The sequence below is a fragment of the Daucus carota genome, chromosome 5 (genome assembly GCF_001625215.2).
Source record: "Daucus carota subsp. sativus chromosome 5, DH1 v3.0, whole genome shotgun sequence".
NCBI lineage: Eukaryota > Viridiplantae > Streptophyta > Magnoliopsida > Apiales > Apiaceae > Daucus > Daucus carota.
In genome coordinates, this window is record NC_030385.2 from 35290839 (window position 1) to 35316796 (window position 25958).

The window sequence follows — 25958 nt, forward strand, 5'->3', positions numbered from 1 at the left end:
TTTGTATTAATCCCCTTTAACAAGCCAAAATGTTTTTGCTCTTTGTCTCCGGTGCACTTCCTCATGAAGTAACAGTTCATTCAAATTATTTCCTTATATTCTCCTCATGAAGACAATTAACAAGAAAATTCAACACCCAACCTAGATAAGAAGTGAGGAAAAATAGTACATTTTATAATCTAGAGCAAGTAGATTTATACTTTCAGGTTATCTGATATGAATTCAGTTGTAGTCTTCCTAATTATCCTTTTAGCTGAAGTTGAAAGCTTCAATCTCGTCTTCAACGAGTATGATGATCGATCCGGTACTTATACTGAAAACATTATACTAAGGAGCGCTTTCTCAGGAAAAAACATTTTTTAATTTGCCTAAAAAAGTCGCTCTTGGCCACCTTTTTGATGAATCAAGACAAAATATGCCACCCTATTGCAACTTTGAAACTCTAATCACTAAATTGAAAAAATGATAAAGTTCTGCCATCAATTTATATTTTACTCTTTTTACAACTTTGAAACCCACATGCAGTGAGTTAAGCAATGTTAACCTTTAACTAATTAACCTCTGGACTTGCTGTAACTGTAAACATTTAAACCTCATATAGAACATTCGAAGAAAAAACTAGGGCCGGATTACCTGCATTTTTGGTCACTAGTATGCCTTCTCTGCTAACCTTTCATATCAAATGTACAATTGTATAGATCAAACTAGTTACTTTATGTATACAAAGCTTCCAGAAATAACTATGATAATAAACTAAAAAACATCAGAACTATATAAACCAAATAAAATTATCAAATCAGTTTAAATTCAGTAAAAATGAAAAAAATCACCTGGGGTTGACGAGTTCTTTTTCTGGAAAACATCCCACCAATCAAAATAATGGATTTGGTGTCTAAAGGGACAACTGTTCTTCCACTAGCTGTGCTCTTCTTGGCCTTTTTTACATCTTTCATTGCTTCCTTGGGAACCATTGATGAGCTTCAAAGATTCCACTATATGATTATAAGCTGTTTCTGAAGAAAAATTTAAGAAGTTTGCATGATCTGGTGGAGTAGAATATAATTGAGGAAAAAGTAGATTTTGTGAAGATTTTTGGGAGCAGGGGCGGAACTAGGGGGGCAGAGGGGGGCTTGAGCCCCGGCTAGACCAAAAAATTTTAATAAAATTCTTTTTTTTAGTCATGGATATATTATAAAATAAAAAAAAGAAAATTTTTGAGCCCCGGATAATTGTTTGAGCCCCGGATAACTTGGGGATATATATGAAGATGCTGTTTATCAAGAACAAAAAGGTATTGCAGAAGGATTACTTGAAAAGATGCAGACATTCAAGTTTGTGTTTACATTGCGTTTGATGAAAGATATCTTGGCAATAACCAATGATTTGTCAGAAGCCTTACAACAAAAGACTCAAAATATTATCAACGCCATGACTATGGTTCGAGCTACGAAAGTGGAACTACAGTCATTAAGAGAAGACAAATGGGGGACACTTTTAGAAAGTGTTAAGAATTTTTGTGTTGAGAACTCCATTGAAGTACCTAATATGAATGACATAATACCAATTCGGGGTCGCTCAAGGCGTGAAGGACAAGCTGTTACATACATTCATCTATACCGTGTTGAAATATTTTGTGGGGTTAGTTACTTACTTTAATTATTTATGTGTCTTTTATTGTTTAGTCAATAGTACAACTTATCTATTTGAGTATGCCATGTTTATATATTCTGCTCAAATTTAATTTTCAGGTGATTGATATTATTTCTCGAGAGATGGAAAATCGTTTTTCAGAGACAAACAGTGAGCTGCTTACTTGCATTGCCTCTCTTGATCCCCGAAATTCTTTTTTGGATTTTGATCATGCAAAGCTTCTTCGATTAGCACAGTTTTATCCAAATGATTTCTCGTTAATGGATCAAGAACTGTTGAGTACTCAGTTAAACAACTTCATCTTTGATGTCCGAAGCGATAAACATATTTCAGAACTTAAGAATATAGGGGAGCTTGCAATTAAAATGGTGAAGACTCGTAGACATACAGCTTATCCTCTTGTTTATCGATTGATTGAGTTAGCTCTTGTTTTGCCTATTGCGACAGCTACCGTTGAGAGAGTATTCTCGGCAATGAAAATTGTGAAGTCTGATTTGCGTAATCGGATGGGGGATGAGTGGCTGAATGACAGTATGTGTACATCGAGAAGGCAATTTTTGCGACTGTGGATAACGAATCAATCTTGCAACGTTATCAGCATATACAAACTCGCAGGATTCAGTTATCTTCTATTAGTACTTCAAGTAAGGATGATAGCACCAGCACATAAAAAAAAAAGGTACCCTTACTTTTATGAGATAAAATTATGAATTCTTGATGTTAAATAATTGAGCCCCGGTTGATTTTTAATTCTAGTTCCGCTACTGTTTGGGAGTTTGGGACAAGCAAACCTAACTTCTCAACCCAATGTGTGCAGTTTTGGTCTTGTAACCTAAGCTTCTGGGCAACTGATGTAAAACATACAAAAGAAAATAATACTCTCCCATCCACCTGGGATTTTATTAATTGATAAATAATATCTCAAAAAAATATATTTTTTTCAAAAGCAGACTAATAATAAAACAAATGTATATATTTTTAGAATTGAAAAATCATAATTGGTTGGATTTCTATAATATTATGGATACTATTTAATCATTTGATAGTTGTGATAAAGTAAATGATAAATTATTAATATTTGGTAATTATTCAATAATTATTTATTTATAAATTTCCTTTTGTATAAATCATTTTTAATATTATAATATATAATAATTATGAAAGAAGATGCAAATATACATATACTCCTTTTATAACATTTTTTTTATCATGCTGATCATGATACAGTTGACCTCATGTTGCCATACTAATGTTCAAGCTCCCATTATCCCATCTGAATCACATGAGTTTATATACTAAAGCCATCAATTTTCATGTCCTCCAAGTGGAGCTCGAACTAAAGAGCTCCTGCAGCAAGTTCGCCAGAGTAGGAGTTGGCTGCGGCCAGGTTTAGAAGTCCTGCCGCTTCTAGAGTCTCTGTTTTTTCTGATCAGTTGGACTTTCCAACTTATTGCACCTAGCTAGGGTTCTCCACGTGAATCCTGAGGACTTTCAGCTCCATCTCCTTCTCCCTTTCCTTGTTAGTTGTAAATTTTGAGAGACCTTACCACATAGCTTTTAGTTGTACTTTCAATTTTGAAGTAAAAAAAAAAAGAAGCAAGTGTTTTCTTTCTTTTGATAACTTATTTATATTTCTGTTATCTTTGGTTATTGTTTGCTTATATATTTTCAATTCTGATAGTAGAGTAATTATTGCTCATATTTTCTATTGGCGAAAACGTTTGTACAATATTTATTTGCCGAGTATCGATAATCTTGCCATGTGAACCACAAGCAAAATCTAATAATCTTTATGGATTTAATCATGCCCGTCTTAAACATTTAATGGCCCCCTATGCTATATAAAAAATTGGGCCCTTGATATAATATCAAAAAATTTTATTTTATTTTTCTTATAATGATAATAAATTTTTTATACAAAAACAACCTGATGATATTAATAAAAAAAATATATAGAGATGATGTATTTACGTAAATAAGGTGTAAATTTCAAAGATGGAAAGTTTTTATATGACTCATGTTTCTATTTTTGCTAATATATTATACATCTATAAATGGGCCATAAATATTTGGGGGCCCTAAAAATTTGGAGGCGCTTCAGTTGGGCTGTTTGCACTCCTCGATAGCCGGCTAATTTATTCTCTGCCCTTTTTATTGTTTTGATGATTGGCCTCTATATACAAATTATATACTTATATATAATAAGCGTAAGGGAGATAATTTGGTCGCATGGTCACATGTTTCAAAAGCTTATCATCCGTTGGATCGTATATTGAACAAATAAGCACCGTTAGATTATAACAAAATTAACTTCTACTTCTATATATAAGGAAACTGATATCTACTTGCATGTTTATAATTCCTTTTCTGAACTTAAAACAAATTCTGTCTTTTACATGTTTATGATTTTTTTAATCCAAAATAAATATTTCCTACCGGCTTTAATTGTAGAATCATATAAATCGCACCGTCACAAAATTATTTTTATCTAATATATTTCAAAATTAATAAGCCGGATATTTTAATCCAAAATAAATATTTCCTACCAGTTTTAATTGTAGAATTATATAAATCGCACTGTCACAAAATTATTTTATCTAATATATTTTAAAATTAATAAGCCGGATATTTTAATCCAAGATAAATATTTCCTACCAGTTTTAATTGTAGAATTATATAAATCGCACTGTCACAAAATTATTTATATCTAATATATTTTAAAATTAGTAAGCCAAATTTAAATTATATTATAATAATTCTAATATAAAATACATTTATAAATATAATCTAATGGAAGTTGACGTTACATATTCTACTCAATATATATTAAAATTTGATAGAAAAAATTTAATAATTTGGCATGATACATAAGAGAAAAGGAATGGCTTGATTACAATAGTTTATTTGAAGCTTTTAATGGCTGTGACGGTGTATTTTATATTGCATCGCCACTGTCGGATGATCCAACACGTGTGAACAATTTTTTTTTTTACAAAAACAAGTCTGAAAAATAGAACCTATATATTTTTACAATAGTTCTGACTTACAAACAAATCATAATTTCATATTTTATTTAATTGAAAATATTAATTTATTGTTTATAAATTAAATTCTTATACATCATTTAAAATATATTTAAAAAAATTTATAAATAATTAAGAAGCTCCCGTGCCTTGCACGGGCTATAAGCTAGTATATTAAAAGTGTAGTAGTAGTTGGATGAAACAATCCTCACTGGTGAGCCTCAAATAAATTATCTTCTATTTACCATAATTCATCAAGTTGTAATAAATCATCAACTATGGGCCTTACACGCTTAATTAGGAAATGACAAAAATGGACTAATAATAATATCAACTTTCATCAAAAAAAAAAAATAATCATAATAATATCAACTAAAATATCTACTATCTGTAAAAAAAAAAACTAAAATATCTACTAAATTGTCTTTTCACAACACCTATGAGTGTGAAAAGATATTTACTAAAATGATATGAGGTCGGTACATTTTGTTACTTAAATAAAGACTATATTTTAATATAATTAAACTAATAATATGAATAACAAATATATTTCTCAATATGTTCAGTTTAATACATTTACCTGGGTGGGCCTACGGTATTCTTGTTAATAGTCCAAGCCCTGGAAATCTCACGTTAAATTTCATAGTATATTTATAACCTAATGATACATTGTCCACCCAAGCGCCTTCTACAACCTCTTTTTAATAAATCTACGTGGGCGGACCTACGATTCTTGTTAATAGTCCAAGCCCAAGAGATCTTAGGTTATATTTCATAGTATATATATAACATATTCATACATTGTCTACCCAGCCGCCTTCTGCATCCTCTCTTTTCCTAAAACTTAAAAGATATACAATCAACATCCCAATTGAGATACCTAGTTTAAAATTAATGGTTGATCAAACCTCTACTATTGATGAAGAACCGATGATGATTCTTTGTCTTTCGGTGAGCGTTTATTTTTATATATTATAACATCTGTTTTAGAGTTATTTACATTATAGATCAACATTTTTTAACTTTTTAAATGGTTGATTTCTTATTCGGTTAACGTGATTTTTTAGAGATTGTTTATGGTACATCAAATCAATTGGCTGCATCATTTTTGTTGGTGTGGGTACAAGACCCAGATCATGTTTTTTCGTAAGTAGATCGAAAATTTTTCTCTTTTATTTTTAAAAAATATATATACATATGATTGAATTCTTTTAATTGATTACTGATCTTACTATTTGTAGGGAAGTGTGATGTGGTGCTCCAAACTAGACAAGAGATTAGAAGAGAATACAAGGTAAAAGAAAAAAAAATGATAGAAATTTGAAAGTCTTTTTTCCTTGTATGAACTTTTTTTATGGTTAAAATCTATGGTTAAACATGCAATTATATGTTATTTACTTGAATAGATTAATTTTAGCATCAATTATTTTTGTTTGAAATTAATTTTTTGAACTTAGTTGATTTATTATTCAGGATTGTATAGTTAAATTCTTGATTTAAAATTTATGTTGCAGCTTAGAAAATAAATTTTAATTTTATATTTTAACAAGCCAACATGTAGAGTACGCAACGGCCGACTAACTTTTGTGCATGATTATAAACCACTAATTGGGGATTTTATTTCATACTTGAGCTAGTAAATATATTAGTAGGCTATAAAATTAGTGAAATTGAGAAGGATAAAACTAAACAATCACAAAACTCTAATAATGGAAAATTTAGATTAACGAGGACTATGCAATTCAACCTAAACTGACATTATCGTGTTCTTTGATTATGAGTATTTCTAACTGAGGAAAATTTACTTTTCATGCTTCCATGGCATCATCACCATCCAACAATCAAAAGGAGAAAAAAAAATTGCAGCTTGTATTTACATATTTCTCATCTCTCAACGAATCTCATCCAAAGCATTAACACTTAGTCCTCAAGAAACAAGTTGTTTATTGAATTACATGTCTTGAAAACAAAAAATTATGTCTAGTATTTTGAAGATGTTGCAGCTTTGAACAAAACATAAAGCTCTGGGACATGTTTCGAGGACGAAGAGGTGGCTGATATCCTTTTACAACTCGGTGAACAATCTCGCAAGAATGTAAAAGGTCAAGATGAAAATGATCCGCCTAGGGCATCAAATGTCATAGTATGCCAGACCCGATGCCGAAAAGTTGATTCAGCAAAACAAGATGTTTCTATATGTGAGCGGAGTATTGAATTGTGGGTTTCAATTAGGATTCAATCACATGATGTAATGACATGTTTGCACTTTAAACTCGCAGCAACATCTGGACTTGGGTATTAAATTTAAGCCATATTGAGAAGCTATCAACTGATGTAATGACATGTTTGTACCTTAAACTCGCAGCAACATCTCGACTTGTGTATTAAATTTAAGCCATGTTTGGAATCTAAAGATTTGAGAAATGATTTGAGGTTCGGGTCAAATTTGAGATTTGACTAGACGAATCATCTGATAATAGTATACTAGTATTTGGTAGTTAGTATTTTTATTTCCAGATATCAAAAGTGGGTGAAAAAGGCCCGAATAATAACATATCAGATCTTACAAACAAGACAGTACTACATTAATATAAAAGTATATCATATAAACTTTTAAAAGTATATCATATAAACTTTTCTCGGCAGATTGATTTTCTTAAAGTGGTTGTTCAAGGTGGAAGTTGTAACATGATGCTCTCCAACTTCCTAGTACAAGCTAATTTGAGTAAATTGAAGGATGACTCTAATAATCAAGAAATCCTAATAGTAATAAAAAAATGTCCGAATGAAAACATTGAAAAATGAACGCGAAACTATAAGCATTAGTTTTCTAGATGAATTAATAGAGCTTGGAACGATCCTTTGTGAATGAAGAAAACTCATCGCAGTTGGGAATTCATACATCTTTTAAATGTCAACAATTTTAAAATATAATTTATAAATGAATGATTGTAACCGGACAATGTGAGCTGAAGGTAGTACAATGATTATTGAAATCATGATATCTAACTACGCTGAATGCAAGTTTTTGAAATCAGTGGAAGCATGAAATGAAAAATATCACTCATGAGAGAAGGAGGTATTCAAGAATATATGAGAAATTAATTTTCTGAGGATATATTCTCGAAGCCGGTAATTGAAATTTAAAAATTTTGTATAAAGTAGGATGTGAATCAACTACACTTGAAGAAGTGGTCTGCGGCAGATAATCTAATGGGACTTTATTAATTCATTTAGTAAACATATATAATTGTATTTATAAAATTTAAATTAAATTCAAAATTTTAAAATCGATACAAAGAAGGCAAGAACTCCATGTCTACGGTTGTGAATATACCTCATAGGCGTATTGTTATTTTCCATGCATATAACAAAAGCAAATCCTAATCTATGAGGTCCAAAAAAGGTAAGAACTCTAATTTGTCTGAATAGCCCTCATCATGATTATAGAGAAGATAGCTTTAAACATGATTTTTATGATAAATCTCATAATTCGTGCATAAGTTTTATACTCATTCACCCCCCTCCCTCTCAAAGTTTTGTTTATTCTTACTATTTATTAAAAATAATATAAAAATAGTTTGTATCTTTCGCATCGAGCACATTGATATGTATGTGGTATACGTAATTTTTCCTATCTGTGGCACTGGCACCAGAGAAGAGGCCACCAATGTGTGAGGTTGTGAGAGAGTCTTTGATGTAACTTTTCATCTTCAGATATAATTTATATCTTTGCGTGAGGTCTTTGATATGATCCACGTTCAATTTGTGGGCAATGAGTGTAAATTGTCGCACTTTGTACGTAATTGTTTTCTACATTTTAGTTTTAGAATAAAATGTTGTTTGAGCTTGGAGGAAAAACATGAACATGTGATAAAATTTTGTGTCATATTTGGCTTGGGTAAAACAAAGAATAAGTAGGAGAGTAATAATGTGTTTTGAAATGTATCTCTTTGTTTCCTCCCTTCATATATTTTAAGGTGAAATCATATTATTTTATGTTTTTTTCATTTGTAATTTTACAAGTAAAAAGTGCAAGATGATCCTGTAATAGCATTCAAAACTTTCACAAAGCTAATAGATCGGTGAGAAGTGTACCATTTGGTTACCTCTGAGCACATATGTTATTTATGCGAGCCTAAAGATATATTTTATTTTTGTGTTTGTACTCTATTATTATCATGTATAGTTTCAACATTTCTGAGAAAAAGGTCGGTGATCAGACTTCAAAGCATTCTGGTGACAACTGTGGGTGTAACTTTGGCCACTGGCCAATATTAGAACTGAATAATAAAGACGAAACCATCCGAGAGGGACCATATCATTGATTTTGAATACACTAGTCAAGATCCAATAAATACTTGAGGTTGTCAAGACCTTTAATTGTAAAAGCCTTATGCAACTCAGATTTAATACCAGAATTGGCTCAAATCATTTCTAGTGAGCAATAAATCATCAACATCAAAAACAATTGATGTAAATGGAGTGCCAGTAGTCTTGACAAACAAAGAATAGTCCTGAACTGATTGAGTATAGCCCATAGAAATGAGAAATTTGGACAGTTCATAATTCCGTTGCCTTGAAGCCTGTCTTAAACCATAAATTGACTTTGTTAATTTACAAACACATGTTCATAATTCTTCTTGGCTACAGAGCACATACCATCATGGTCCGTCACCACCTCACCAGTTTCTATATTCGGAGATGAAATATGATTAATCTTTTTCCGCATTAAGGCTGACGTAGGAATAAGCTTTGTATTAATCCCCTTTAACAAGCCAAAATGTTTTTGCTCTTTGTCTCCGGTGCACTTCCTCATGAAGTAACAGTTCATTCAAATTATTTCCTTATATTCTCCTCATTAAGACAATTAACAAGAAAATTCAACACCCAACCTAGATAAGAAGTGAGGAAAAATAGTACATTTTATAATCTAGAGCAAGTAGATTTATACTTTCAGGTTATCTGATATGAATTCAGTTGTAGTCTTCCTAATTATCCTTTTAGCTGAAGTTGAAAGCTTCAATCTCGTCTTCAACGAGTATGATGATCGATCCGGTACTTATACTGAAAACATTATACTAAGGAGCGCTTTCTCAGGAAAAAACATTTTTTAATTTGCCTAAAAAAGTCGCTCTTGGCCACCTTTTTGATGAATCAAGACAAAATATGCCACCCTATTGCAACTTTGAAACTCTAATCACTAAATTGAAAAAATGATAAAGTTCTGCCATCAATTTATATTTTACTCTTTTTACAACTTTGAAACCCACATGCAGTGAGTTAAGCAATGTTAACCTTTAACTAATTAACCTCTGGACTTGCTGTAACTGTAAACATTTAAACCTCATATAGAACATTCGAAGAAAAAACTAGGGCCGGATTACCTGCATTTTTGGTCACTAGTATGCCTTCTCTGCTAACCTTTCATATCAAATGTACAATTGTATAGATCAAACTAGTTACTTTATGTATACAAAGCTTCCAGAAATAACTATGATAATAAACTAAAAAACATCAGAACTATATAAACCAAATAAAATTATCAAATCAGTTTAAATTCAGTAAAAATGAAAAAAATCACCTGGGGTTGACGAGTTCTTTTTCTGGAAAACATCCCACCAATCAAAATAATGGATTTGGTGTCTAAAGGGACAACTGTTCTTCCACTAGCTGTGCTCTTCTTGGCCTTTTTTACATCTTTCATTGCTTCCTTGGGAACCATTGATGAGCTTCAAAGATTCCACTATATGATTATAAGCTGTTTCTGAAGAAAAATTTAAGAAGTTTGCATGATCTGGTGGAGTAGAATATAATTGAGGAAAAAGTAGATTTTGTGAAGATTTTTGGGAGCAGGGGCGGAACTAGGGGGGCAGAGGGGGGCTTGAGCCCCGGCTAGACCAAAAAATTTTAATAAAATTCTTTTTTTTTAGTCATGGATATATTATAAAATAAAAAAAAGAAAATTTTTGAGCCCCGGATAATTGTTTGAGCCCCGGATAACTTGGGGATATATATGAAGATGCTGTTTATCAAGAACAAAAAGGTATTGCAGAAGGATTACTTGAAAAGATGCAGACATTCAAGTTTGTGTTTACATTGCGTTTGATGAAAGATATCTTGGCAATAACCAATGATTTGTCAGAAGCCTTACAACAAAAGACTCAAAATATTATCAACGCCATGACTATGGTTCGAGCTACGAAAGTGGAACTACAGTCATTAAGAGAAGACAAATGGGGGACACTTTTAGAAAGTGTTAAGAATTTTTGTGTTGAGAACTCCATTGAAGTACCTAATATGAATGACATAATACCAATTCGGGGTCGCTCAAGGCGTGAAGGACAAGCTGTTACATACATTCATCTATACCGTGTTGAAATATTTTGTGGGGTTAGTTACTTACTTTAATTATTTATGTGTCTTTTATTGTTTAGTCAATAGTACAACTTATCTATTTGAGTATGCCATGTTTATATATTCTGCTCAAATTTAATTTTCAGGTGATTGATATTATTTCTCGAGAGATGGAAAATCATTTTTCAGAGACAAACAGTGAGCTGCTTACTTGCATTGCCTCTCTTGATCCCCGAAATTCTTTTTTGGATTTTGATCATGCAAAGCTTCTTCGATTAGCACAGTTTTATCCAAATGATTTCTCGTTAATGGATCAAGAACTGTTGAGTACTCAGTTAAACAACTTCATCTTTGATGTCCGAAGCGATAAACATATTTCAGAACTTAAGAATATAGGGGAGCTTGCAATTAAAATGGTGAAGACTCGTAGACATACAGCTTATCCTCTTGTTTATCGATTGATTGAGTTAGCTCTTGTTTTGCCTATTGCGACAGCTACCGTTGAGAGAGTATTCTCGGCAATGAAAATTGTGAAGTCTGATTTGCGTAATCGGATTGGGGATGAGTGACTGAATGACAGTATAATGGTGTACATCGAGAAGGCAATATTTGCGACTGTGGATAACGAATCAATCTTGCAACGTTATAGCATATACAAACTCGCAGAATTCAGTTATCTTCTATTAGTACTTCAAGTAAGGATGATAGCACCAGCACATAAAAAAAAAGGTATGCTTACTTTTATGAGATAAAAATATGAATTCTTGATGTTAAATAATTGAGCCCCGGTTGATTTTTAATTCTAGTTCCGCTACTGTTTGGGAGTTTGGGACAAGCAAACCTAACTTCTCAACCCAATGTGTGCAGTTTTGGTCTTGTAACCTAAGCTTCTGGGCAACTGATGTAAAACATACAAAAGAAAATAATACTCTCCCATCCACCTGGGATTTTATTAATTGATAAATAATATCTCAAAAAAATATATTTTTTTCAAAAGCAGACTAATAATAAAACAAATGTATATATTTTTAGAATTGAAAAATCATAATTGGTTGGATTTCTATAATATTATGGATACTATTTAATCATTTGATAGTTGTGATAAAGTAAATGATAAATTATTAATATTTGGTAATTATTCAATAATTATTTATTTATAAATTTGCTTTTGTATAAATCATTTTTAATATTATAATATATAATAATTATGAAAGAAGATGCAAATATACATATACTCCTTTTATAACATTTTTTTTTATCATGCTGATCATGATACAGTTGACCTCATGTTGCCATACTAATGTTCAAGCTCCCATTATCCCATCTGAATCACATGAGTTTATATACTAAAGCCATCAATTTTCATGTCCTCCAAGTGGGGCTCGAACTAAAGAGCTCCTGCAGCAAGTTCGCCAGAGTAGGAGTTGGCTGCGGCCAGTTTTAGAAGTCCTGCCGCTTCTAGAGTCTCTGTTCTTTCTGATCAGTTGGACTTTCCAACTTATTGCACCTAGCTAGGGTTCTCCACGTGAATCCTGAGGACTTTCAGCTCCATCTCCTTCTCCCTTTCCTTGTTAGTTGTAAATTTTGAGAGACCTTACCACATAGCTTTTAGTTGTACTTTCAATTTTGAAGTAAAAAAAAAAAGAAGCAAGTGTTTTCTTTCTTTTGATAACTTATTTATATTTCTGTTATCTTTGGTTATTGTTTGCTTATATATTTTCAATTCTAATAGTAGAGTAATTATTGCTCATATTTTCTATTGGCGAAAACGTTTGTACAATATTTATTTGCCGAGTATCGATAATCTTGCCATGTGAACCACAAGCAAAATCTAATAATCTTTATGGATTTAATCATGCCCGTCTTAAACATTTAATGGCCCCCTATGCTATATAAAAAAATTGGGCCCTTGATATAATATCAAAAAAAAAATTTATTTTATTTTTCTTATAATGATAATAAATTATTTATACAAAAACAACTTGATGATATTAATAAAAAAAATATAGAGATGATGTATTTACGTAAATAAGGTTTAAATTTCAAAGATGGAAAGTTTTTATATGAGTCATGTTTCTAGTTTTTGCTAATATATTATACATCTATAAATGGGCCATAAATATTTGGGGGCCCTAAAAATTTGGAGGCGCTTCAGTTGGGCTGTTTGCACTCCTCGATAGCCGGCTCTGAATTTAATCTTTGTAGAGGGTTTGTATGCTTTTAGTAATTTATTCTCTGCCCTTTTTATTGTTTTGATGATTGGCCTCTATATACAAATATATTAAAAGTGTAGTAGTAGTTGGATGAAACAATCCTCACTGGTGAGCCTCAAATTATCTTCTATTTACCATAATTCATCAAGTTGTAATAAATCATCAACTATGGGCCTTACATGCTTAATAAGGAAATGACAAAAATGGACTAATAATAATATCAACTTTCATCAAAAAAAAAAATAATCATAATAATATCAACTAAAATATCTACTATCTGTCAATAAAAAACTAAAATATCTACTAAATTGTCTTTCCACAACACCTATGAGTGTGAAAAGATATTTACTAAAATGATATGAGGTCGGTACATTTTGTTACTTAAATAAAGACTATATTTTAATATAATTAAACTAATAATAAGAATAACAAATATATTTCTCAATATGTTCAGTTTAATACATTTACCTGGGTGGGCCTACGGTATTCTTGTTAATAGTCCAAGCCCAGGAAATCTCACGTTAAATTTCATAGTATATTTATAACCTAATGATACATTGTCCACCCAAGCGCCTTCTACAACCTCTTTTTAATATATCTAAGTGGGCGGGCCTACGATTCTTGTTAATAGTCCAAGCCCACGAGATATTAGGTTATATTTCATAGTATATATATAACATATTCATACATTGTCTACCCAGCCGCCTTCTGCATCCTCTCTTTTCCAAAAACTTAAAAGATATACAATCAACATCCCAATTGAGATACCCAGCTAGTTTAAAACTAATGGTTGATCAAGCTTCTACTATTGATGAAGAACCGATGATGATTCTTTGTCTTTCGGTGAGCGTTTATTTTTATATATTATAACATCTGTTTTAGAGTTATTTACATTATAGATCAACATTTTTTAACTTTTTAAATGGTTGATTTCTTATTCGGTTAACGTGATTTTTTAGAGATTGTTTATGGTACATCAAATCAATTGGCTGCATCATTTTTGTTGGTGTGGGTACAAGACCCAGATCATGTTTTTTCGTAAGTAGATCGAAAATTTTTTTCTTTTATTTTTAAAAAATATATACATATGATTGAATTCTTTTAATTGATTACTGATCTTACTATTTGTAGGGAAGTGTGATGTGGTGCTCCAAACTAGACAAGAGATTAGAAGAGAATACAAGGTAAAAGAAAAAAAATGATAGAAATTTGAAAGTCTTTTTTCCTTGTATGAACTTTTTTTTATGGTTAAAATCTATGGTTAAACATGCAATTATATGTTATTTACTTGAATAGATTAATTTTAGCATCAATTATTTTTGTTTGAAATTAATTTTTTGAACTTAGTTGATTTATTATTCAGGATTGTATAGTTAAATTCTTGATTTAAAATTTATGTTGCAGCTTAGAAAATAAATTTTAATTTTATATTTTAACAAGCCAACATGTAGAGTACGGCTGACTAACTTTTGTGCATGATTATAAACCACTAATTGGGGATTTTATTTCATACTTGAGCTAGTAAATATATTAGTAGGCTATAAAATTAGTGAAATTGAGAAGGATAAAACTAAACAATCACAAAACTCTAATAATGGAAAATTTAGATTAACGAGGACTATGCGATTCAACCTAAACTGACATTATCGTGTTCTTTGATTATGAGTATTTCTAACTGAGGAAAATTTACTTTTCATGCTTCCAGGGCATCATCATCATCCAACAATCAAAAGGAGAAAAAAAAATTGCAGCTTGCTTGTCGATTTTACTATGTACTGCCTTGTATCATCAAAAATAAATAAAAACAAAGCGAAAGGTAATATATATATATATATATATATATATATATATAGACATAGATGTATAATCATATAATTTACATATTTCTCATCCTTCAACGAATCTCATCCAAAGCATTAACACTTAGTCCTCAAGAAACAAGTTGTTTATTGAATTACATGTCTTGAAAACAAAAAATTATGTCTAGTATTTTGAAGATGTTGCAGCTTTGAACAAAACATAAATCTCCGGGACATGTTTCGAGGACGAAGAGGTGGCTGATATCCTTTTACAACTCGGTGAACAATCTCGCAAGAATGTAAAAGGTCAAGATGAAAATGATCCGCCTAGGGCATCAAATGTCATAGTATGCCAGACCCGATGCCGAAAAGTTGATTCAGCAAAACAAGATGTTTCTATATGTGAGGGGAGTATTGAATTGTGGGTTTCAATTAGAATCACATGATGTAATGACATGTTTGCACTTTAAACTCGCAGCAACATCTCGACTTGGGTATTAAATTTAAGCCATATTTAGAAGCTATCAACTGATGTAATGACATGTTTGTACCTTAAACTCGCAGCAACATCTCGACTTGTGTATTAAATTTAAGCCATGTTTGGAATCTAAAGATTTGAGAAATGATTTGAGGTTCGGGTCAAATTTAAGATTTGACTAGACGAATCATCTAGTATACTAGTATTTGGTAGTTACTATTTTTATTTCCAGAGATCAAAAGTGGGTGAAAAAGGCCCGAATAATAACATATCAGATCTTACAAACAAGACAGTACTACATTAATATAAAAGTATATCATATAAACTTATAAAAGTATATCATATAAACTTTTATCGGCAGATTTCCAACTTCCCAGTACAAGCTAATTTGAGTAAATTGAAGGATGACCCTAATAATCAAGACATCCTAATAGTAATAATAAAATGTCCAAATGAAAACATTGAAAAATGAACGCGAAATTATAAGCATTAGTTTTCTAGATGAATTAATAGGGCTTGGAATGATCCTTTGTGAATGAAGAATACTCATCACAGTTGGGAATTCAAACATCTTTTAACTGTCAACAATTTTAAAATATAATTTATAAATGAATGATGGTAACCAGACAATGTGAGCTGAAGGTAGTACAATGATTATTGAAATCATGATATCTAACTACGCTGAATGCAAGTTTTTGAAATTAGTGGAAGCATGAAATGAAAAATATCACTCATGAAAGAAGGAACCTATTCAAGAATATATGAGAAATCAATTTTCTGAGGATATATTCTCGAAGCCGGTAATTGAAATTTAAAAATTTTGTATAAAGTAGGATGTGAATCAACTACACTTGAAGAAGTGGTCTGCGGCAGTTAATCTAATGGGACTTTATTAATTCAATTAGTAAACATATATAATTGTATTTAAAAAATTTAAATTAAATTCAAAATTTTAAAATCGATACAAAGAAGGTAAGAACTACATGTCTACGGTTGCGAATATACCTCATAGGCGTATTGTTATTTTCCATGCATATAACAAAAGCGAATCCTAATCCATGAGGTCCAAAAAATGTAAGAACTCTTATTTGTCTGAATAGCCCTCATCATGATTATAGAGATGATAGCTTTAAACATGATTTTTATGATAAATCTCATAATTCGTGCATAAGTTTTATACTCATTCACCCCCTCCCCCCTCCCTCTCTCTCAAATTTTTATTTATTCTTACTATTTATTAAAAATAATATGAAAATAGTTTGTATCTTTCGCATCGAGCACATTGATATGTATGTGGTATACATAATTTCTCCTCACGGGCACCAGAGAAGAGGCCACCAATGTGTGAGGTTGTGAGAGAGTCTTTGATGTAACTTTTCACCTTTAGATATAATGTATATCTTTGCGTGAGGTCTTTGATATGATCAACATTCAATTTGTGGGCAATGAGTGCAAATCGTCGCACTTTGTACATAATTGTTTTCTACATTTTAGTTTTAGAATAAAATGTTGTTTGAGCTTGGAGGAAAAACATGAACATGTGATAAAATTTTGTGTCATATTTGGCTTGGGTAAAACAAAGAATAAGTAGGGGAGTAATGATGTGTTTTGAAATGTATCTCTTTGTTTCCTCCCTTCATATATTTTAAGGTGAAATCATATAATTTCATGTTTTTTCATTTGTAATTAATTTTACAAGTAAAAAGTTCAAGATGATCCTCTAATAGCATTCAAAACTTTCACAAAGCTAATAGATCGATGAGAAGTGTACCATTTGGTTACCTATGAGCACATATGTTATTCATGTGAGCCTAAAGATATATTTTCTTTTTGTGTTTGTACTCTATTATTATCATGTATAACTTCGACATTTCTGAGAAAAAGGCCACTGATCAGACTTTAAAGGCATTCTGGTGACAACTGTGGATGTAACTTTGGTCACTGGCCAATATTTAAACTAAATAATAAAGACGAAACCATCCGAGAGGGACCATATCATTGATTTTGAATACACTAGCCAATATCGGCTTTGAAGAAAGCAATCAGCTTTGAAGAGAGGTTGTAATATTATTGGAGATGAAAGTTGCAATGACAGACGGGTGGTGATGAGGAAAACTCACTCTCCATGTAATAGAATATCATTTGTCAAGTTAAATTGTATTTTATTTGTGTGAGGAACTACTAAAAATTTCTAATTTATTAATATTAAGTCATATTTAGCTTTTTTTAAAATAATATATCAATATAATATGAGTTTTTGTAGGCACTAATGCTAGTTAATATACCAACTTTTTGACATCCACTTTGGTAAAAGGTGCTACTCATGAAGAATCATCCAATGCATCGCTATTGGCATTCAACTCATGTTCATTCTGATCACTAGCACATAATTCTTCGACATTAATATATAGTTCTTCGACATTAATATATAACGAGGAATTCTTCTCAACCTAATTTTCAAGAATTGTCTTCAATTTTTGTTAAGCTTACTACTAGGTTACTTCACAAACTTCCAATCCTTTTTATCTTTGATCAAATAATTAGTTATTTATACATAAATTATAATGAACGATGTAACTTTCTAGTCACTCACATGTATACGTTATACTATTAAAAAAGAGAAACATATGGAGTATATTATATATATATATACGGCAGGGAAGGTCGGTAAACTATGCTGGTTGAAAAAAATCTTGTTAGCATCAACATGTTGCAAAAATGAGTTTGATATATTTTCAAAATAATTGTGAGTCAGATGTGTGTTTCTTCTTAGAATTGATTGCCTGCGTCGATGTCTTGCAGAATGTAAGATGAAGTAGTCAAAAAAAATTAAGTTTCAAACAACCTCAATCCATATATGAAAACAGTCTTATACTGTGTTCAATTCGGATGAATTAAGTGGGGTGAAACGAGAATGCCAACTTGTACGCTTTGTATATGTATGGATCATGACCTAGTACCATAACAGTCGGCTATATACTTCTAAGAATCGGGATTGTAACTCAGTTCCATAACAGCCAGCTTTATGCTCTCGAGAATCATGATTTATAAAGTAACACACCCCCAGACAGAGAATCAGGATTTAAGAAATAACACACCTCACAAGGTCTCCGGCAGTTCCTGTATTTTATGACCGGTTTTTGAGCTGCAACCTCCCCTTATTTTCAGGATACAAAATTCCAGATAATTAAAAGAAATATTCTCTCCAAATTTGATACGACACTAGATAGTCATGCGAAGACACTAAATAATCAACTTTTTCAGAAATAATTAAATTCCAAATCACTGTCTAATTTAATTATCAGAAATAGCATCCTCTAAACCATCCTTGTACAAGTACAACACTTGTAAGCTGTAAAACAATGAAGCTACTAAAACACGGACTTCGAAGTTCATTAATCCTTCAATTCTATCCCACGGCAAGATGACAATATTTGCCTCCGACTCCAGTAGGATCAGCACAGGAAGAAATACTGGGAAGAAATACTGGTTTTGTAAGTAGACAGCAAAACTGAGTTGATCATTCAATTTTCTGTTTTATAAGCTGCAAATGCTTTGCTAAATCATCCCTCATGGTCTTTCCACGTGGATCCACTTGCGGACAAGGTTGTTCGACATACCCAGTGTCATGATGACCAGACAATGGAACATCTGGAAGCAAAGAGTCTCCACAGTCAATAATGATATTGTGTAGCAAACAACAAACCACAATGATACTGGGCAATTTCTTTTTATCAGGTCTCCACAAGACTGTGTTTAGGATTTTCCAGCTGCCCTTTAAGTGTGAGAATGCCTTCACTGCAAGAAACCTCGCAGCATCATGTATGGCAGTAAACTCATCCGTAGCTTCTGAGCGGTTGTCCTTTTCATAAGGAGTTATTAGCCATGGAAGAAGGGGATAGTGGGTTCCGCCTACAATAAATTCGCGAACTTCCACTCCTTCGGAGAGTCTTTTTGCAGTTCCATTTAAACGCTGACTTACTTGACAGAGCTTATAAAATCCCGAGTACTTCAATAACAGGGAGATAGTTAATCCTCCAGGCCAGCCCGTTACAATATCAAGAAATCTCAACTCATGGTCAACAATTCCCTGGCAAAATATGCTGTAGTTTTGTACGCTATCACGCCAATCACCTGAAGTTTCAACAGCAGGAAGGGTCATTACGATATGTGTCGCATCGATTGCTCCACAGCAGTTCGGCAAACCAAAAGATGCCTCAAAATTGGACTTGATTTCAGCCAGCCTAAGGGAGCAAGGCCACTTGAGATGGTGCTTTCCACGTCCTTCTAGCGCTTCAATAAATCTCCAAGTCACTTGAGAAACAGTTGACTGACCTACTCCAAAAGAAATCCCAACAATCACCTGTGATTCACCAGATGCCAGTCTTCTTAAAGCAATAGCGACTTGTTTTTCTACACTTAAAAGCCTTCCTTCAATGTTAATCAGACCTGAAGGAGGTCTAGAAATAAGATCCTCTCTTACAAGAGAACAGATGTACTGAAAAGTCTTCTTCGACATACGGAAAAAATACTTAAACCCTTCATCCTCGTCGGCAGGTATTACTAAACCTGCACAATAATTTTTTAACAAATATGCAACATATTAATACATATCCAAAGGCGCAGGATTCTATCTACGAAACAAAAAAAAAAAAGTGATCTTGACTGAGCCCTGTTCTCAGATATCAATGTAAAGGCTCCCGAATTTTGCATAAAACAATATTACAAGTACGCAAATATAGAAAAAACTTGAATAAACATGATCACAGTCTGCAAAACAGAACTAGTAATTCAGCAGGGCAGCTCGTACTCGATTGCCAGTGTAATAATGCTTGATTGTTACAGTTGTATATAAGAAAGATGATAACTATTAACATTGTTTAGTAAAGGTCAATTGAAGAACTTTAAACACTTCGCACAGGCCTTTAAGGCACAAATTTCGCAGAAACAGACTCCGAGCTTCTGTAGTCCTACGAGGTAAGCTTCATCATACATTTCCTTTAGTTATATACTTACACAAATACCTCTATTGAGTTCATACACAAATACGATTACACTAATGCTTAAACCCTATATACATCGTTATCATCATAAAGGGGTGTCCATTACGCAATAAATGAACAATACTATAGATCAAACTAATAACTTCATTACTCAAGGAAGCGTTTAATCAATACAATTTTGATAGACAAGCTCCCACCAATAACTAAGATAATAAACTAAAAATTTCAATCAAATCAGTTACAATTGAAGAAAATTACCTGGGGTTGAAGAGTTCTTTTCCCAGAAAACATCCCACCAATCAGAATCAATCAATTTGGTGTCTACAGGAACAACTGTTCTTCCGCTAGCTGTGCTCTTCTTCGCCTTCTTTACATCTTTCTTTGCTTTCTTGGGAGCCATTGAGCTTATAAGATTAAATTATGTGACTTATAAGCTGTTTTCGAAGAAAGGTTTATGAGTTTGTATGATCTAGTGGAGTAGAACGGAGAAAATGAGAAAATATAAGTTTTGGGAAGCTTGTTCGGACAATTGAACCCCTTCTTAACCCGATGTCTTCGGTTCTCCTCTTCTTAACCTGAGCTTCCCGTAACGGTAGTAAAACTTACGATTTATATTTGTATGAATTAAATTTCTAGACAAAAGAAAATATCAAACTTTATGATTTATATTTCTATGAATTAAAAGATTTTTATTGTTTAGTTCTGTATTTTTTGTGTTTCTTAGGTCAGGAAGAATTCTTTATAATTAAGTTCGTGATTTCATGTTTTTTATGATACGAAATTATCATATGAATTTTATATACGTGTTTATAGATATGTGAGAGATAAATCTAAATCACAAAAATAGAAATTATTATAAAGTATAAATATTTAATATTAAAAAATAAAGGCGGAGTTAGTGTTAATTCTGAATATTTAACCGTAAATATAAGAAGTATGAAAATCAGTCGAATTATCCGAATTTTACCCGATACATGGTTACCCATTTCAGATTTTATTTAAAAATAGGATCACATATTTTTTTAATAAATTCGGATTCATATCATAATCATTGTCTTAATAACAACTTAGATATAATAATAATGTAATATTTTTAAAACATAACTAATAATTATATCCAACATTATCCATTTTGAAAACATATCCAATATTATCTAAATATAATGTGTAACATGATTTGAAAATTCAATATAATAAATATTTATATTATTTTAATAAACCACTCTTTATAAAATAATATTCTCTTTCTTTACTTTGTCCAAAAAAAATCTCTTCCTCTTCTTGCACAAATATATGATTAAAAAAAATCTCCGTCACAAAAAATCTCCAGTCTTCTTTCATTGATTTGCAGCACATGAGTATGTACACATTGCAATGCACATACATATTTACCCAAAAATAAGCTTGATCAACATTTTCTCACAATAGATCATTGAGATGCATTACATGATTGATTGCACAGAAAGCTTTTTCAGCTTCAAATACAATGTGTAACCAGACTTTGTTACCATATTCAAGTGACTAAGCAAAATATGTGGGTCGAATCCTTCCTTGCACATAATCATGGTTAGCAAAACTTAATTACTTATTTGATCTTTTCTTATACAAATGAAGATCAATTTTTCTGATTATACAAGATCAATCACATTGTTGATCCATGACTCTGATTGATGAGAAACAGAGTTATGAATCATCAAGTTGCATGCCTCAACAGCCTCTCCCACAGTTAAGAAGAACCACTCCTGCCCTACTTTCGCCATCAACTTCGCGTTGTTCAGCTTCTTTAACACTTCCCCTCCTGGATTAGCCATCACCAGCTACACAAATTTTTCAACATTTCTCACAATTTAGTAATCGAACTAAGTTAAGATTGCGTTTAGGAACATATATTTCATTTCAAATGACATAATTTAAGTTGTCATTTCAAATTCTCAGCTTTTTACTAGTATTTGAATGTCCTGGATTTGATCAAATTCAGGATTTTAAATGAAATCCGAGTTCCCAAACAGGCCATGAGATGCTTGTTAATCTACTAGTTTACCAGCAGGTTTGAAGGTGTGAGTATAAGGGTCACTGTCAAAACTCTGTCTACCAGAAAGATATTAATCTAGCATTCAAGCTATAATGTGGCTGAACAGTGGGATATTAGTGGCTTATTTATACCTTAATCCCTCGTCTATCTAACGTAGATTTGACCTCTTCAAGCATGCTAGTGCCGCTTGTGTCAATGTCTGCAATCCCTGAATATAGAAAAATGTTTCATTGATGCAAAATTAAGACCAGGAAAAAAAAAATTAGTACTCCACATGAAGATGTTTAAGCTTACTTACCACCCATGTCGAGAATAACATATTTCAACCTAGATTTGTCAGAAGAATTTTGCTTGTCTTCCTCCTCATTAATCCACCTCAAGATCCTAATTGATCCGATATGAATAAAACAACAGTGAGTGTCAGAGAAAGTCATCAGCTGGTACAGACTACAGAGTAAGTGAAGTAAAAGTTTAGAAATGATGTACTGTATACCTTTCTCTTAAGTAACTAGAATTAACAAAATAAATGGGAGCATCGATTTTCAGTATGAGAATTCCGGAAACATTATCAGTATTTGGGTACTGATCAATGCTTCGGTAAATTTTGGAATCTGGGATGTTTCCAAGGACAAGTGTTCTTGGCCGAGTCATGAACAACAGTAACCTTAGAACAGACAAAAGAACCTGCATTTGATTTCAACGTGCACAAAATATCGATTAGATGAATCATTTTGCGGCTAGAGGCCTAGAGTATTAATATAGTGTCTGTATTACAGCTTATTCATACCGCGAGGATTAAACCAATCTCAATGCTACAAAAAACAACACCAAAGTATGCAGTCATGCAAACTAGGAAGTCGAATTTATCAATGTCCCAGAGATGAAGAGCTGCAGAATACTCGATGAGGCCTAGCATTGCAGAGACGATAATAGACGAAAGAACAACAATGGGGGTGTAATGGAAGAGTGGTGTTAGGAACAATAGTGTCAACATTACTGCTAATGCCATAACAATGTTTGAAACTGCACTCTTGCATCCTGCATTGAAGTTGACAGCTGTTCGCGAAAATGGCCCTGCAATTTTTACAGTGTATCACGTAATCTTGTTGCAATATGGAAGCATAATAGAAAATGTAGAGAGGCTATGTATACAGGGGAAGGTATAGTACCAGTTGTGATGTAGCAAGAAGTGCAGGAACCGGCAATATTCATTATGCCATAAGCAATCATCTCTTTGTTACCATCAATGTGGTAATTGCTAAACATGGAAAAGCTTCTTCCAACTGCAATGCCTTCCTGTTTGTATTATCACAATAAATTTCGGGTCACATATATTTTTGCCTCATTTCATTTGTTGCAGCGAAACAAGACTGGCTAATGAAAAACAATGCTTACAGCAAGAGCAACAACACCGGTGATTATCCCAGTTTTGATGGCTGTTGGCAGATATTCAGACCGGAATGCAAGATCCATTGCTGATAGGGGGTTCAGTCCTTCCTTCAGCTTTCCTATCTATTTAATTTAACGAAACCATGACAAATCAGCACACATTTTAAAACATCACTGTAGTCCATAGATATTATTGGTACATGAATGATGCTGAAAAGGCTCACCACTTGTATGCCATGTTTCTCAGCATGGGTGAAGTATACAAGAAGACTTCCGATGATAACTGACATCAAAGGAGCCACTGCAGACATCCAAAATAGCTTTGCTCGTTTCTTGCTCTGCATTTTAAGCCATTCCAGTAGTCAATTAGACACCAACACAAATGCGCGGATATGTAATATGTATGTCACAAGTTATCTTGCTTACACAGTATCTAGCAACAAGGAGATAAAACAGAAAAATTCCACCTAGTACTGCACTTTCCCATCTCCACTGCAATATGTTAACAGTGCAATCTGTAAGTGCCTCATGAAATACACATGCAAAATAATATACTGCAGGCACACATATATAGTAAATTATAAAATGTACATACTTCACATCATGATACAAAATGTAATTTACCTGTTGCATTTGGCTGAAGATCGAACGCATGACAGACACAAGATCAGTGGACTGAGTGAAATGTTTCAAGCCGAGAATGCCCTTAAGTTGCTGCAAGCTCACAACTGTAGCTGCTCCTCCCATGAATCCAACTATTGTTGCATGCGATAGATAATCCACTATGAATCCTAACCTTAAAATTCCTAGAGACGCCTGAAACACGCCTGCAAAGAAAGTTGCTGTAAAAGCAAGGTGGAGATAAAGAGTAGGATTCTCAGTGGCATTAACTTCCTTTCCCAACATAGAAGCTGTCATAAGCGATGCCACGGCTATTGTTCCAACTGCCAAATCTCTTGAACTTCCCATCACCGCGTAAATCAGGGGAGGCACAAAACTTGAGTCTGCATGATAATTTTGATATTTATTACTCAACAGATAGTTAAATCATAAAATGTCACAAATTAAAAACGCAAACACTAGCCATAAAACTCACACAAGCCACTTATGGGTGGCAAGTTGGCTAGTTTTGCATAGCTAATTCCCTGAGGAATTGCTAGGCTAGCAATAGTGATTCCTGCAATTAGATCAGCCTTAAAGAAATTTAAAGAGTAACGAGGAGCCCATTCCAGAATAGGAAAAACGTATTGTAGTCCTAGTGCAAGTTTTCGAGGCTGTGGTTGATTCTTAAATTGGCGTAGAGGGTCATCAGGAAGAAAAGTTTCCTTGAGATCATTTTTCAGCGACTCGAAAAATGGCTGCGGTGCTGGTATTGCTACAGCTGCAAAACACCTCGGTGTCTCCTGTTGATCTATGATGTCTGCATTACCCATGTCCTACAATTTTGAAACTCAAATTATTTTTTTAAATTGAAGAAAAAATGAGCAGAGATCAGGGTGTTTGCAGTGAATAAGAGCATAAGAGCACGTTGCTTTATATAGGGGAATAAAGAGCACCAAGTGCACTGCAAGAGCTGGCCTACATATAGAGGAATATGAGCTTACATTTTATCCTTTGTAAGTTGCAAGAAGAAACGGAGTAGATTCGAAAGATCTTTGAATCGATTGTTTGTTAGGACTTAGGAATGGTAATGTGGGATCACTTCTTTTTGTACTGTTCTTGTATCTTCTGCAGACTTGTGTAGAACTGTAGATCTTCGATTCATTGGTAGCTGGTTATAAAAAAAAATTGTCACTGTATCAAACTCACTGTTATATATCTCTATTCTAAAAGTCGGTGATTAATCACGATTAGTCACCGATTAATCCCTGTTCCGTAGCTCGCCGAACTGATTAAATTTCCGATTAATCACTGATTAATCCAATTAATCCCTGGTCAATTCAATTAATCACCGATTAATCCTTATTCCGTGATTTCACCGATCGATTAAATCTGATTCCTGCTTTTTACAAGA

General features: G+C 32.6%; 2 protein-coding genes across 3 annotated transcripts; both read right to left on the minus strand.

Moving 5' to 3' along the window:
- Positions 1-18747: 18747 nt before the first annotated feature.
- Positions 18748-21111, minus strand: LOC108219988 (protein ANTAGONIST OF LIKE HETEROCHROMATIN PROTEIN 1). Its single transcript, XM_017393606.2, has 2 exons — positions 20782-21111; positions 18748-20089 (listed from the first exon to the last, which is right to left on the minus strand). Exons 1-2 carry the CDS (start codon positions 20921-20923, stop codon positions 19041-19043), a joined length of 1191 nt encoding a protein of 396 aa, XP_017249095.1. The 5' UTR covers positions 20924-21111; the 3' UTR covers positions 18748-19040.
- An 813-nt stretch (positions 21112-21924) lies between these two features.
- On the minus strand, positions 21925-25654 carry LOC108219987 (sulfate transporter 3.1). Of its 2 annotated transcripts, XM_017393605.2 has the most exons (12): positions 25549-25654; positions 25041-25380; positions 24569-24948; positions 24371-24436; positions 24169-24282; positions 23951-24067; positions 23725-23851; positions 23343-23629; positions 23049-23239; positions 22854-22939; positions 22687-22763; positions 21925-22340 (listed from the first exon to the last, which is right to left on the minus strand). In XM_017393605.2, exons 2-12 carry the CDS (start codon positions 25375-25377, stop codon positions 22152-22154), a joined length of 1971 nt encoding a protein of 656 aa, XP_017249094.1. In that variant the 5' UTR covers positions 25378-25380; positions 25549-25654; the 3' UTR covers positions 21925-22151. The 2 variants fall into 2 exon arrangements, with proteins under 2 accessions (XP_017249094.1, XP_017249093.1); XM_017393604.2 differs by lacking the exon at positions 25549-25654 and having other exon boundaries at positions 25041-25498.
- Positions 25655-25958: the final 304 nt, after the last annotated feature.